The 14,643-nt window shown below is 48.6% G+C and overlaps 1 protein-coding gene across 2 annotated transcripts in view; it reads right to left on the reverse strand.

The window, feature by feature from the left end:
- Positions 1-5,373: 5,373 nt before the first annotated feature.
- LOC140386494 (gap junction gamma-1 protein-like) overlaps positions 5,374-14,643 on the reverse strand; it is a 121,940-nt gene continuing 112,670 nt past the window's right edge. For both annotated transcript variants that reach the window (XM_072468887.1, XM_072468891.1), the window contains one exon: positions 5,374-9,941. In XM_072468887.1, coding sequence (XP_072324988.1) covers positions 9,928-9,941 — 14 coding nt within the window. In that variant the 3' untranslated portion in view covers positions 5,374-9,927. The remainder of the gene's footprint in view (positions 9,942-14,643) is intronic.

Consider the following 14,643-nt stretch of genomic DNA (forward strand, 5'->3'; position numbering starts at 1 on the left):
TACTTGGTCTGGTGAAGCTGCTAGGCTGGTCTCTCTCTTCGCTGAGAGGCAAAACCCAAGAAAGATTCTCCCTTGGGGAATACCTTTTATACTAAAAAGGACTTTGCGCGCTTTTGGGCGGGCTTTGAACTTGGCCTCAATTAATTGGGTCTTTCCCCAATCATTCGTATCGATCTTCCTCCAATAGAGGGGTGGGTCCCCGATTGCTGGGCGTGTCCTAGGTGACCGTTGGTCTGCTTTGTTTGAGTCTCCTCTGGCGCCGGGGTGTCTGCCTTAACATTGTGTATCTAAATGTTTCCCTTTTGTCCCCGGAGATGGCTCATTAGTATGTCGATTGCTTGGCAGTTTCTGTCCTGTCTGAGAGCTTAAGGTTCTAATCAACAGACAGACCTTGCTCCTGCTTGTTCTTAGTATTGTCCAATTTTCCCTGCATTCTTTGCAAGTGTCCATTTTGTAATCGGGACGTGGCCATCCCAGATGGCTACAGTACCCATGTGATGGGACTGCACTAGTCGGTGTATTGATGCACACAATGGATAATGTTGTTACACTTCACGTCACCAAGCTCACTCTAAGCTCCCCCTGGATGTGCATACGGCACCTTCCAGGAGGACCAATGGACAGAATTGTGGACGGAGGTGTAGCGCAGCATCAACTCTGAAGGGGCTGATTTAGCACAGGGTTAAATCGCTGGCTTTGCAAGCAGACCAAGGCAGGCCAGCAGCACGGTTCGATTCCCGTAGCAGCCTCCCCGAATAGGCGCTGGAATGTGGCGACTAGGGGCTTTTCACAGTAACTTCATTTGAAGCCTACTTGTGACAATAAGCGATTTTCATTTCCTTTTCATTGCTTTTCAAGTTCGCCATGGTGTTATCTGTCTCGGTGTGTTGGTTGTAGAGTACGGACTGACTCAATGCAGTTACGCAGGGCCTCTTCTGCCATGATTGGTATGCTAGTGATCGCGTGTATGGTCACAATGTTGACCGGTGTAGGCGGGGAACCCTGCAACTGCTAGTCTGCTCGTGACCACCAGGGGGAACACTTGTGGTTGCCAAGCAGACTTGCGAAGCTGCATTTCAATGTCAATGTACACACAGTGGACAGGAGACCCATTATGCGTAGCCACTTTGGTTGGATCATTGACCCCCCCCCCCCCCCCCCCCCCCCACCCCCACCCCCCAACAATTCTGTTCCAATTCCATTCCCTTCACTAAAGACAGACTTTTGCACATTTTCATTGCTGGGTCACAGGTCTGTCGCCAGAGGCTTCCTGCTTGAGGGGCAACCACACCACAACAAGCGTAGCGGATCAGGAGTCTCTCCCGTCCCTCCAGCCAGCCATTGGTGCGTTGGAAGGATTTTGCAGGCTGACACTTGTCATGTGAGAGTACCTTTAAGAAATGGGTGTTTAAGAAATGTACCTTTAAGAAATGGGTGCTTATCAGTGATGTCAGAGTGTGGGTGGAGCTGGGCTGTCTGTCAGCTTTTTGCTTTCGTTTTAGGCTGTTTGCTGCAGGGCGTGTTTTAGTTTTGTTTTCAGTGTTGGAGCTGAAGCCAGACAGAGCAGGTGTACTGTTGATCTCTCTGCCATGAAAAGACTATCTCTTGATCATTTGGTGAATTCAGAATTATAAATGTTCTCAGTAGTGAATGTAAACCTGAAGTGTTTTGTTAATAGGTGTTTCTTTTGACTTCTGGATGTTGTTCGGGAAGTTATTAAGGATTACTTAGTGTTGTATTCTTTGGGGGTTGTATTTGAATTAATGGTTGCTAAGATGTTCACTGCATGTTTTTAAAAGGTTAACTTGAGTTCATAGAATTAACATTATTTTTCTTTAAAAAATACTTTTCCATTTCTGCTGTAGCACACCTGTAGAGTGGGCCGTGTGCTCCCCATACCACAATCTCGTAAAAGTTGTGGGTCAGGTGAACTCCATGATACACTTTGGGGGTTCTCTAAACCCTGGCCCGTAACAGTCAATCTGTCTGTCAGCATTATGAGGGCACCTTCCTCGCCCATCAGATCCGGAGGTGGTACTCGAACCCAGAGCTTGTGGCTCAGAGGCAGGGCGGTTACCCTCTGTGCCACCCCCAACAATCCTCAGGATTCGGCGAGCTACGATGTTCGTGCTTACCCCTGTGTGCGTGTGGTTACCACTTTCTACTTCCGAGTGGCTGATCGTAGCAAAGGACTCCAACCGTGTGTCCACTCACGGTGAGCGCCACATTCAGAGTGAGGAAATCCAGTTCCTATTCTCCGGAAGGCCATTTCGGAAAGTTTGGATCAAGCTCCAACACCCATTCAGACGGCTCACGGCACCTGCTGATGAACTGCTCTGTCGGACATCAGCTCCGAACAGTGGTGTGCACTTTCACAGAAACTGATCCAGCAGCCTGTTGCACTGCTGACCAGGGTCCGTTCTGATCCACCTCAGCTAGGCCCGAAGTTTCCAATGGCCGTCTTTGTTTACTCCGCTTGTTTATCCAGTTCTGCGACAGACAAACCAGCTCCGCTGCATTCTTTTAAATGTGGGCTGTACCAGCATTTATTACCCAGCCCCAATTGCCCTCGAGGGGGCAATTAAGAGCCAGCCACATTGCTGTGGGTCTGAAGTCATTTATAGGCCAGACCAGGTAAGGACGGCAGATTTCTTTCCCTAGAGAACATTAGTGACCAGCTGGGTTTTTACAACAGTTGATGACAGTGTCATAGTCATCATTAGACTTTTGTGGCAGCACAGTGGTTAGCACTGCTGCCTCACAGCGCCGAGGTCCCAGGTTCGATCCCGGCTCTGGGTCACTGTCCGTGTGGAGTTTGCACATTCTCCCCGTGTTTGTGTGGGTTTCACCCCCACAACCCAAAGATGAGCAGGGTAGGTGGATTGGCCACGCTAAATTGCCCCTTCATTGGAAAAAATGAATTGGGTACTCTAAATTTATTTTTAAATTAACAAACAAAAAAAGCATCATTAAGACTTTTAATTCCAGATTTTTATTGAATTCAAATTTCACCATCTGCCCTGGGGGGGGGGGGGGATTTGAACCCAGGTCCCCAGAGCATTAACCTGGGCCCATGCTGTACTCTCCCAGTGACACTCACACTACGCCACTGCCTGCCCTGGAATGTCTAACCTTGCACATAATATTCCCGGCCCTCCATTTGGTGCTGGGGAATTTGGTGGTCACCTTTGAGCTATTCTCTGTCTTTTACAGAAACTCCCGATGTGAAAAATGAAAATCGCTTATTGTCACAAGTAGACTTCAAATGAAGTATAGAACCTTAGTTAGGCCACACTTGGAGTATAGTGTTCAATTCTGGTCGCCACACCACCAGAAGGATGTGGAGGCTTTAGAGAGGGTGCAGAAGAGATTTACCAGAATGTTGCCTGGTATGGAGGACATTAGCTATGAGGAGAGGTTGAATAAACTCGGTTTGTTCTCACTGGAACGAAGGAGGTTGAGGGGAGACCTGATAGAGGTCTACAAAATTATGAGGGGCATAGACAGAGTGGATAGTCAGAGGCTTTTCTCCAGGGTAGAGGGGTCAATTACTAGGGGGCATAGGTTTAAGAGTAGATGTACGAGGCACGTTTTTTACGCAGAGGGTAGTGGGTGCCTGGAACTCGCTACCGGAGGAGGTGGTGGAAGCAGGGATGATAGTGACATTTAAGGGGCATCTTGACAAATACATGAATAGGATGGGAATAGAGGGATACGGACCCAGGAAGTGTAGAAGATTGTAGTTTAGTCGGGCAGCATGGTCGGCACGGGCTTGGAGGGCCGAAGGGCCTGTTCCTGTGCTGTACATTTCTTTGTTCTTGTTCTTTGAAGTCACTGTGAAAAGCCCCTAGTCGCCACATTCCGGCGCCTGTTCGGGGAGGCTGATACGGGAATTGAACCATGCTGCTGGCCTGCATTGGTCTGCATTCAAAGCCAGCGATTTAGTCCTGTGCTAAACAGCCCCAGTTGTGTAGGAGATTTGAAACCGCTCTGGTCCGTGGAGCCATTCACCAATGAAGCTCCTGTGTTTTTTCCCACTTCCTGTTTATTGTGGCTGCAGTTCCGGAATTTTTCCAGTTCTGGCGTTTTTGTCCTTTGCGTGGGAGAGGCACCCAAGGACATTTCAATGGCCCTTTGACCCCACTGTCCGACTCAAACCTGCTGCTCCCATTAACAACAGGTCCGGTTGTCCTACAAATCAGGTACTCACTGTTCCACAAAGCACTGTCTGAAGGGGGTCTGTGTCTCCCGGGTTTCAATGTACCTACAGTCTCTGTATTACACACAATCTCTTCTGTGGTTCATCCTCTGCTCTTCAAATGCACATCGCTGCCACCATGTTGCGTTTCTACATCTGATTTCTTCCCAACCCACCAACCGCACGCTAAATACATTTGCTTTATTTGAAGATGCAGTACAGGTTGGCTCAGTAGGCAGATCTACTTGATGGATTCAGCAAATGGGGATGGGGCGTAGGAATAGAGGGCAGGGTTTTTGATTGAAAGTGAATGGTACGTGGACTCGCTGGGCCGAATGGGGCCTCCTTGTGAACCTCATGACTCATGACGGAGTTTTGAATGATGTTGGGTTACCGAGCCAAACAGTGACCGTGGCGACCAAGGAGAGGAGCGAAGAAATCGGGGAATTGGCCCATTCGGCCCATCAAGCCTGCTTGTCCATTCAATAATTCAACTCATGGCTGATCAGATTGTGGCCCGAACTGCACTTTCCAGTCTGCCCCCCCCCCCCCACCTCCGCCCCTGCCTCCCCAAGGAGGAGGGACAACACTCCCTTGTCTCAGTTGCCCAAACAGGGGTTTAATGCACCTGTGGAATTAACAGCATCGCCATGCAGCCCAAGTGGATAAACCTCATTGCAGTGTCAATGTAAGCCTACTTGTGACAATAAAGATTATAAAATATTTGAAGGAGAGCGAGGAAATTCTCCTTGGCACCTTGACCGAAATTTATCACTCAAACAAGATTTGACAAAAAAAAAATCCTCTCAGCCATTTATCGCATTGCTGTCTGCGGGAGCTCGCCGTGCACAAATTGGCAACGTTTTACCCACAATACAGCAGTGGCAACACTTTGAAAGCATTATCCATTTAACAAATTCTCAATTGTTAATTGCTGGAAACATTTTGAGACACACATGGGATATATGGCAGACCTTTGGTCGAGTGACTTGGAATTGTTCTAATTTTGGGGTCACAGCAAGTTTCATATTTTTCTTTTCTCAGTGGGTGCAAAACACTTGAGAGTGCCTGAGGCCGAGACAGGCGTTATATAAATGCAGCTGCATTTTTGAAATGAAGGGTGAGCTGGAAGATCTAAGTGAGTGGGTGGAATCAGAAAGGCAAGGACGCAGGGATCAGTTTGAGAACGCAACAAATCTGCAGCGCCGTTTAATTTCCCTACAAAAAAGTACAAAAAACGGTAAGAGACACCAGTTACATGGGACACACACAGGTTCACAGAATACGATGTACTCACCGCTGGCCCTAACAGATTGGCCTCCCCGGGTACAATGTTGGCCAAGGAGGAGCCTTTAATCAATAGCAATTGATAGCAATAGCAATTCATCGTCCAAACAGAATTGGATAAAGGAGGCACAGTAAAATAATAAACACCATGAAATGAAATCCCACCAACACGCAACTGGCTCGAAATGTATTGGACTTAAATCACACACAAAACAGAGATATGAAACCAGTCAGACAGACTTGTGCACACTTTCTCATACTCCCAATAGAAACCATTACACCAATACAATAACCCTTATAAAACAACTAAAACTAATCGACCAAACATCTAACACTCAGCTACATAAATTCAAAAATAGAGTAAAACACAGGATTATCTTTGGTTTGTGTCCCGTACAAAGCGAGGGGGAACAATAAAGTCAGTTACGCTAAACCTTGGCACTAAAGGCCGGAGCTTTCGGTCAATGAACTAACGGTGCGCATCCCACGCCAAGCTCCGCATCTTCCTCCACTCGGGGCAGTTTCTCCAGCTCCAGGAACCCCGCGCTGTACCGCAAAGCGCGCTTGGAATCGGCACTTTGCGCGCAGATCGGCAGCACCAAACGCAATTCCACCGTCGGCCCAGCGATCGGAGAGAGGGAAACGCCTTGGGTCCTCGACGTTTTCCACGCTGGCACATTCGGTTTGGGGCAGGGAGGTGGGGAGGGGTTGGCAGTGAGAGCGAGGGCGTGTGTTTGGTGGGGAAGCGGGGAGCTTTGGGTTGCAAACTCTCCAGAAATAGCCTGGAGACTTCAAGGGTTTGACGATTAATCCCTGGGGCAGTGAGATAACAACCCCAACCCTCCCCCCTGGAGAGAAAAGGTCACCCAGCCATGAAGAAAGGAAGGTGTGAAGTTTTCCACTTTCTCTGAGGATTACAAAGAAAAGTACAGCACAGGAACAGGCTGATTGTTTGAAATTGTAGGGGAAGTGAGGAGGGGGAAGGGTGTAACTGAACATGTACTGAAGAGTCTGACTGCATTCCCACTGGGATTGGGGGACGTGGGGATGTACACGTCAGGGGTTTGGAGATATTTGGCTCTTCCCTTGCCCATGAGGTGGAACCGTGTAATTTGAGGATGAAGGGGTTCTAGCACTCATTTTGCAGATGTGGCAGTCTCTAATGTACAAGGCAGTGTCCATCGAGGCAGTTAGAGAATAGGAGGGTTTGCTGGCCTTAGGATTGAATCTCAACCTCTCGTCCATCCTCAATTGGTGCGCTGTGATTGTGTTTGTGTGCGTGTGTGGCCGGGGCGGGGGGGGGGGGCAGGCTTTCATGAGAATCTGATTGCTTTGCACTGTAGGGGGCCCGGCACAGTTTCAATGGCACCTAATGGGCCTAAACAATGCCAGGAGCTGAGATACAGGTCAGCCAGAATCGAATTAAATGACGGAACAGGTTGGAGGGGCCGAATGGCTCCTTACTCTTCCCGCAAACTGTGGAGACTCGAGGAGCTGAGGTAAAATGTTGCAATGCTCTGGGACTGATCACCTTTCAAAAACATCAGGGGGATTGGTTGTGAAGGGGGTGGTGGATTTGCAAACAAGGTACGGTGTTCATTGAGCAGGAACACCATATTACCTGGGATGGTGATGTGAATTTAAACCAGGGTCCGGAGGGGAAGGTGTCACATTGTATTGTTTCCCCCGGAGGGGGGGGTGGCGTAGCGGCATTGTGGGCTCGTAATCCAGAGACCCGGGGTAATGCTGTGGGGACCCGGGGTTCGAACCATGGAACGATTGTCGATCGTTGTAAACAGCCACCTCGGCCGCTCACGTCCTTTAGGGAAGGAAACCTGCCGTCCTTACCCGGTGTGGCCTACATGTGACTCCAGACCCTGTCCCTCTGAAATGGTCGAGCGAGACGCTCAGTTCAAGGGGCAATTAGGGGTGGGCAATAAATGTTGGCCCAGCGATGCCCACATCCCTAGTACGATTTTGTTTTTAAAAAAAATCACAATACACACCTCAAGCCAGATTGGGGCCTTGCAGCTGTTTTCGATGACAGCAGAAGTCTCCGGAAGGAAAACAAACCATCAGCCTCAAACGCAGGCTCCATTTGGGGAGGGGGGGGGGAATGTTGCTCACTCCTCACAGCATGAGCTGAAGCAACAATCCCAGCTGGAATCCAACCAGGATCAGGATTTGCCCAATGACGTGTGGAAGAATGTTGGAAACCAGAGCGAATTCTTTTCCTCCCGCCTGGGGAACGGAGGGAGGGTCTGGCGAGTTGTTGTGGTGTGGAATGCGCTGCCGAAATCACCCACAGATTGAAGCAGATTCAATAATAATATTCCAAAGGGAATTGGGCGGGTTCTTGGAAAACAAAAGTTGTTGCAGGGGCTCTGGGAAAGGAGTGCGAGCGAGGAGCCAATGGGTAGCTGTTGGCACGTTGCCTTGAATGGCTTCCTCCTTGGGGATGGTACGTAGTGGTTACGTTACCCAACTAATAACCTGGACTACAGTGCAGAAGGAGGCCAGTCGGCCCATCGAGTCAGTACCCACCCTCCGAAAGAGCGCCCTACCTAGGCCCACTCCCCCGCCCTCTCCCCGTAACCCCACACATTGATCACGGCCAATCCACCAAACCTGCACAGCTTTGGACTGTGGGCGGAAACCCTCGCAGACCCGGGGAGAACATGCAGACTCCGCACAGTCACCCGAGGCCGGAATCGAACACGGGTCCCTGGAGCTATGAGGCAGCCAATGTCAGGTTGGGCCTGTGTCACTTGAATGGACAATTCAAATGAATAAGGGGTGTTTGTTCAAAAACACATTTTGTTCCTCAAACTAGTTCTTCTGAAGAAGATGAGAAGTAGGAGTGGGAGGCCATTCGGCACCTCAACCTGTTCTTTGGGACAGGGGGACGGTCCAAGGAGGGGGAGGCTGGGTAGACATCGACCGACATTTCCTCGGAGCTTAGGAGAATGAGAGATGATCTCGCTGAAGCCTACAATTCCTCAGCTTGACAGAAGCTGCGCAAAATGATTCCGCCGGCTGGGATCAAGAGCACAGGGTCAAGGTGTCAAAAGAAGGAGTTGGCTACTTAGGACTGAGATGAAGCAAGAGGTTTTCATAGAATTTTACAGTGCAGAAGGTGGCCATTCGGCCCATCGAGTCTGCACCGGCTCTTGGAAAGAGCACCCTACCCAAGGTCCACACCTCCACCCTATCCCCATAACCCAGTAACCCCACCCAACACTAAGGGCAATTTTGGACACTATGGGTAATTTAGCATGGCCAAACCACCTAACCCGCACGTCTACCGGAGCACCCGGAGGAAACCCACGCACACACGGGGAGGATGTGCAGCCTCCGCACAGACAGTGACCCAATCCGGAATCGAACCTGGGACCCTGGAGCTGTGAGGCAATTGCGCTATCCACAATGCTACCGTGCTGCACAGGGAGTTGCGAGTCTTTGGAATTCTCTAACCCAAGAGGGCTGTGGTAGCTCTGTCAGGTCAGCGAATAAATTCAAGACACTCAGGGAATTAAGAGGTGTGGGGATATGACGAGAGGGTGGGGAGTTGAGATGGAGGACCAGTCATGATCTTACTGAATAGTTCGACAATTCTAGGCTGAGGAAGGCCCAGTAGGCCCAAGCCAGTGAGGGGGTCACAAGTAAAGCACAATAACTTATCAAAAGAGTACCTTGAAAAGAAAATCACGAACAAAACAAATCATTTCATCGTTGCTCGAAAAAATTCTGGAATGCTCTAAGGCTGTAAACAATTGTAATTGAACAAATGAATTGAAATTAATTGTCCTATCGCTACCCAGATTTGCTTTTTTACATCTTGTTTATATATGTATACATGCACATGTATATATAAACCCACCAAACGTAATCAAGAAAAGGCTTCTCTCAATAAGTAAACTAACCCCAGACCAGAGAAAACAAATTAATGACAAATTCAAGCTAAAAAAATAATTATACAATACAAGCCAATTGGCTGGTCCAGTCCTCTTGTTTTCTACCCGAAAAGGGGGTTGTAAAAGGGGATCACCGCCCCCTCCCCCCTCACACTCCCTCCCCAATCTACAAGGCGGTGTGGGGGGGGGGGGGTCCAAGAGTGACCGGACCCAATTAAGTTGCATTTGGAATGTTCCAGAATACCAGGGAAAAAAACCCACAAAAAACATACAAGTCAATAATCACCAAGATGGTCTTAGAATGCTCGACACATTCCTTCAAACATCATTCTAACCCGCCCTTACCCTCGCCCGCCCCCCCCCCCCCCCCCCACCCCAGTGGTCTTGCGTCCACAAACTGGCGACGTTAATGCCGAGACTGTGAAAATCAAACGCAAGCCTTTCCAGTCGAGGTCCCTTTTTTTTTCTCCTTGCTTCAAGCGTCAATCATCTCCGGATTTCCGAGGTCAAAGAGCGTGACCCTCCGCATCAAGCTCGCAGGCCTGTGGAAGGTAAAGGAAGAGACTGTTTACCCAGGAGGGTGGTGAGGGTTCGGGTGCATTTGCGAGTAGCAGGAAGGTACACACGGAAGAACATAAGAACTAGGAGCAGGAGCCGCAACATTCAGACTCTGAGAACCGCTCCGCCACTCAATACACATCAATTGCCGATCTCCTCTTAGCGTCAACTCCACTTTCCTGTCCTCCATAAACCTTCAACCCATTATTAATTAAAAATCTGTCTAACCGCTTAAATACCCCACTCTGTGGTAGTGAATTCCAGCGATTCACCACCCTTTGGGAGAAGTAGTTTCTCCTCATCTCGGTTTTAAATCTGCTACTTCAATCTAGAACATTCCAGATTGCCTCACGAGAGGAAGCCTCCGCTCCATATCTACTTTGTCAATACCTTTTATCACTTGCATACCTCAATTAGTTCTCCTCTCATTCTTCTAAGCTCCAGACAGTATAGGCCTAAACTGCTAAACACAGGAGCAGGAAGAGGCCATTGTGCTCCTCGAGCCTGTTACACAGGGACAGGAGGAGGCCCATTCAGCCCCTCGAGCCTATTACACAGGAACAGGAGGAGGCCCATTCAGCCCCTCGAGCCTGTTACACAGGAACAGGAGGAGGTCATTCAGCCCCTCGAGTCTGTTACACAGGAACAGGAGGAGGCCATTCAGCCCCTCGAGCCTGTTACACAGGAACAGGAGGCCATTCAGCCCCTCGAGTCTGTTACACAGGAACAGGAGGAGGCCCATTCAGTCCCTCAGGCTGTTCCACCATTCAATTAGATGAACTTTATTTAAACTCAATTGATCCTATTTGAAGATTTAAAAGTGCAAACCTAAGAATACAGCTGCAGATAAAACTAGAGATTGCAAAAATGATAAAGACAGTTAAAGGTTCTGTTTCTGAATGCACAGAGCATTCATAACAAAACAGATGAATTGACAGCACAAATAGAAACAAATGTGTATGATTTGATAGACATTTCAAAGAGATGACTGCAAGGTGACAAGGATTGGACCTGGATATTGAAAGATAGGAAGATCAGGAAGCCTGGGAAAGGTGGAGGGCTAGCTCTGTTAATTAAGCATGATATTAGTGCAATAGAGAAATTAAATTTGCTCTGGAGATCAAGGTGTAAAATCATTTTGGGTATAATATGATAAAATAATCTTTATTGTCCCAAGTAGGCTTACATTAACACTGCAATGAAGAGGGCAGCACGGTGGCGCAGTGGTTAGCACTGCTGCCTCACAGCGCCGAGGTCCCAGGTTCGATCCCGGCACTGTCCGTGTGGACTTTGCACATTCTCCCCGTGTCTGCGTGGGTTTCGCCCCCACAACCCAAAGATGTGCAGGGTAGGTGGATTGGCCGCGCTAAATTGCCCCTTAATTGGAAAAAATAATTGGGTACTCTAAATTTATTCTCCCCCCCACACACACACACAGTAGGACCGGGTACACAGGTAGAAATGGGGCTTATGAGAAAGGTGCTGTGATAATCCTGTGTGAAGTTAACCACAAATAAATTGGACAAATCAGGTTGGCAAAGGTAGTCTGGATGATGAGTTCTTTGAGTGTTTGTGTGGAGTTTCTTAGAACATATTCAAGAGCCAGTCAGAAAGCAGGCTGCACTGGATCTGCATAATGTGTAACGAGGCCGGATTAATTAATGACCTCACAGTAAGGACATCCCTAGATAGCAGTGATCATAACTTGATTGAATTTCACATTCAGTCTGGGGAGAGAAGAGCTGGTCCACGACAAGCGTTTTGAACTAAAATAAGGGCACTAATGAGGGCATGACGAAAGTGAACTGGGGAATTAGTTAAGGGACAAGGCAGCAGTGATGCAGACATTTAAAATAATATTTGCCAATACTCAAAGAGATACGTTCCAGTAAAATGCAGGAGTCTAGTGGCACCATGCGTGGCTAACTAAAGAATTAAAGACAGTACCAAATTGAAAGAAAAAATTGTATAAACCCACACGGATGAGTGTCAGGTCAGAGGATTGGATAGAATATAAAAAAACTGCAAAGAATGACTAAAATATTAATAAGGAGGGAGGAATTAGAGTATGAGAGAAAACTAGCAAGAAAAATAAAAACAACAGTGATCGTTTCTAGTCATTTTGAAAAGAACAAGAACAAAGAACAAAGAAATGTACAGCACAGGAACAGGCCCTTCGGCCCTCCAAGCCCGTGCCGACCATGCTGCCCGACTAAACTACAATCTTCTACACTTCCTGGGTCCGTATCCCTCTATTCCCATCCTATTCATGTATTTGTCAAGATGCCCCTTAAATGTCACTATCGTCCCTGCTTCCACCACCTCCTCCGGCAGCGAGTTCCAGGCACCCACTACCCTCTGCGTAAAAAACTTGCCTCGTACATCTCCTCTAAACCTTGCCCCTCGCACCTTAAACCTATGCCCCCCAGTAATTGACCCCTCTATCCCGGGGAAAAGCCTCTGACTATCCACTCTGTCTATGGTCAGAGGCTACGGTCAGAGGCAAAGAAAATAGTAAACTGACCATTGGCCCTCTGGTGAGTGGGAATGGAAAATAAGGACATGGTGAATGAATTGAAGCTATTTTGTCCTGGTCTCCGCTGTGGGAGATACAAATAACGTCCCAATAATAACTGTGAATCAGGAGGTGAAAGAAAGGGAGAGAGGAACTTAAAACAATCACAATCAGCAGGGAAAGGGCACTGGGAAAACTATGAGAACTAATGATTGACACATCCCCAGGTCCTGATGGCCTGCATCCTGGGGTGTTAAAAAGTGTCAGCTGAAATAGTAGCTACTTTGGTTTTAATTTTCCAGATTCTAGAATGGTTCCATCAGATTGAAAACTAGCGAATCTGCCGCCTCTGTTCAAGAAAGAAGGGAAATAGAACAAATTGGTGGGGGGTCCTCCTTCACTCCCCCTCTTTTACACATCGCCAACAAAGCTGGGGGCACAGTGAGCTGCCTGATTGTCACCCGTCCTGAGTCAGGTGGGCCGGGCGTGGCAGTCACTTTACAATTGTAGCGCAGGTAAGTGGGTATGCAATGTCCCTCCTGCAGAATGTTTGAGGTGAGGGACGCCGTCAGTGTCCCTGCTGATTTCACCTGTGGGAAGTGCACCCATCTCCAGCTCCTCTGAAACCGCGTTAGGGAACTGGAGCTGGATGAACTTCGGATCATTCGGGAGGCAGAGGTGGTCATAGATAGAAGCTTCAGGGATGTAGTTACTCCGAAGAATAAAGATAGATGGGTGACGGTGAGAGGGGCTGGGAGGAAGCATCCAGTACAGGGATCCCGTGTGGTCGTTCCCCGTAGTAACAAGTATACCGCTTTGGATACTGTTGAGGGGGGGGGGGGGACATACCAGGGGTAAGCCATGGGGTACAGGTCTCTGGCACAGAGTCTGTCCCTGTTGCTCAGAAGCGAAGGGGGGAGAGGAGTTGAGCATTAGTCATTGGAGACTCCATAGTTAGGGGGATAAATAGGAGATTCTGTGGGAACGAGAGAGACTCGCGGTTGGTGTGTTGCATCCCAGGTGCCAGGGTGCTTGATGTCTCGGATCGTGTTTTCAAGATCCTTAAGGGGGCGGGGGAGCAGCCCCAAGTCGTGGTCCACATAGGTACCAACGACATAGGTAGGAAAAGGGATAGGGCTGTAAGGCAGGAATTCAGGGAGCTAGGGTGGAAACTTAGATCTAGGACAAACAGTTATTATCTCTGGGTTGTTACCCGTGCCACGTGCTAGCGAGACGAGGAATAGGGAGAGAGAGGAGTTGAACACGTGGCTACAGGGATGGTGCAGGAGGGAGGGTTTCAGATTTCTGGATAATTGGGGCTCATTCTGGGGTCGGTGGGACGTCTACAAATGGGATGGTCTACACCTGGACAAGAGGGGTACCAATATCCTGCGGGGGAAATTTGCTCATGCTCTTCGGGAGGGTTTAAACGAGTTCAGCAGGGGCTTGGGAACCTGAATTGTAGCTCCAGTGTACAGGAGGTTGAGAGTAGTGAGGTCATGAGTAAGGTTTCAAAGTTGCAGGAGTGTACCGGCAGGCAGGAAGGTGGTTTAAAGTGTGTCTTCTTCAATGCCAGGAGCATCCGGAATAAGGTGGGTGAACTTGCGGCATGGGTTGGTACCTGGGACATCGATGTTGTGGCCATTTCGGAGACATGGATAGAGCAGGGACAGGAATGGTTGTTGCAGGGTTTAGATATTTCAGAAAGCTCAGGGAAGGTGGTAAAAGAGGGGGAGGGGTGGCATTGTTAGTCAAGGACAGTATTACGGTGGCAGAAAGACGTTTGATGAGGACTCGTCTACTGAGGTAGTATGGGCTGAGGTTAGAAACGGGAAAGGAGACCCTGTTATGGGTTTCCTGTAGGCCTCTGAAAAGTTCCAGAGATGTAGAGGAAAGGATTGCAAAGATGATTCTGGATAGGAGCGAAAGCAACAGGGTAGTTGTTATGGGGGACTTTAACTTTCCAAATATTGACTGGAAACGCTATAGTTCGAGTACTTTAGATGGGTCCGTTTTTGTCCAATGTGTGCAGGAGGGTTTCCTGACACAGTATGTAGATAGGCCAACAAGAGGCGAGGCCATATTGGATTTGGTACTGGGTAATGAACCAGGACAGGTGTTAGATTTGGAGGTAGGTGAGCACTTTGGTGATAGTGACCACAATTCGATTA

This window comes from Scyliorhinus torazame, chromosome 2 (genome assembly GCF_047496885.1).
Source record: "Scyliorhinus torazame isolate Kashiwa2021f chromosome 2, sScyTor2.1, whole genome shotgun sequence".
Lineage (NCBI taxonomy): Eukaryota > Metazoa > Chordata > Chondrichthyes > Carcharhiniformes > Scyliorhinidae > Scyliorhinus > Scyliorhinus torazame.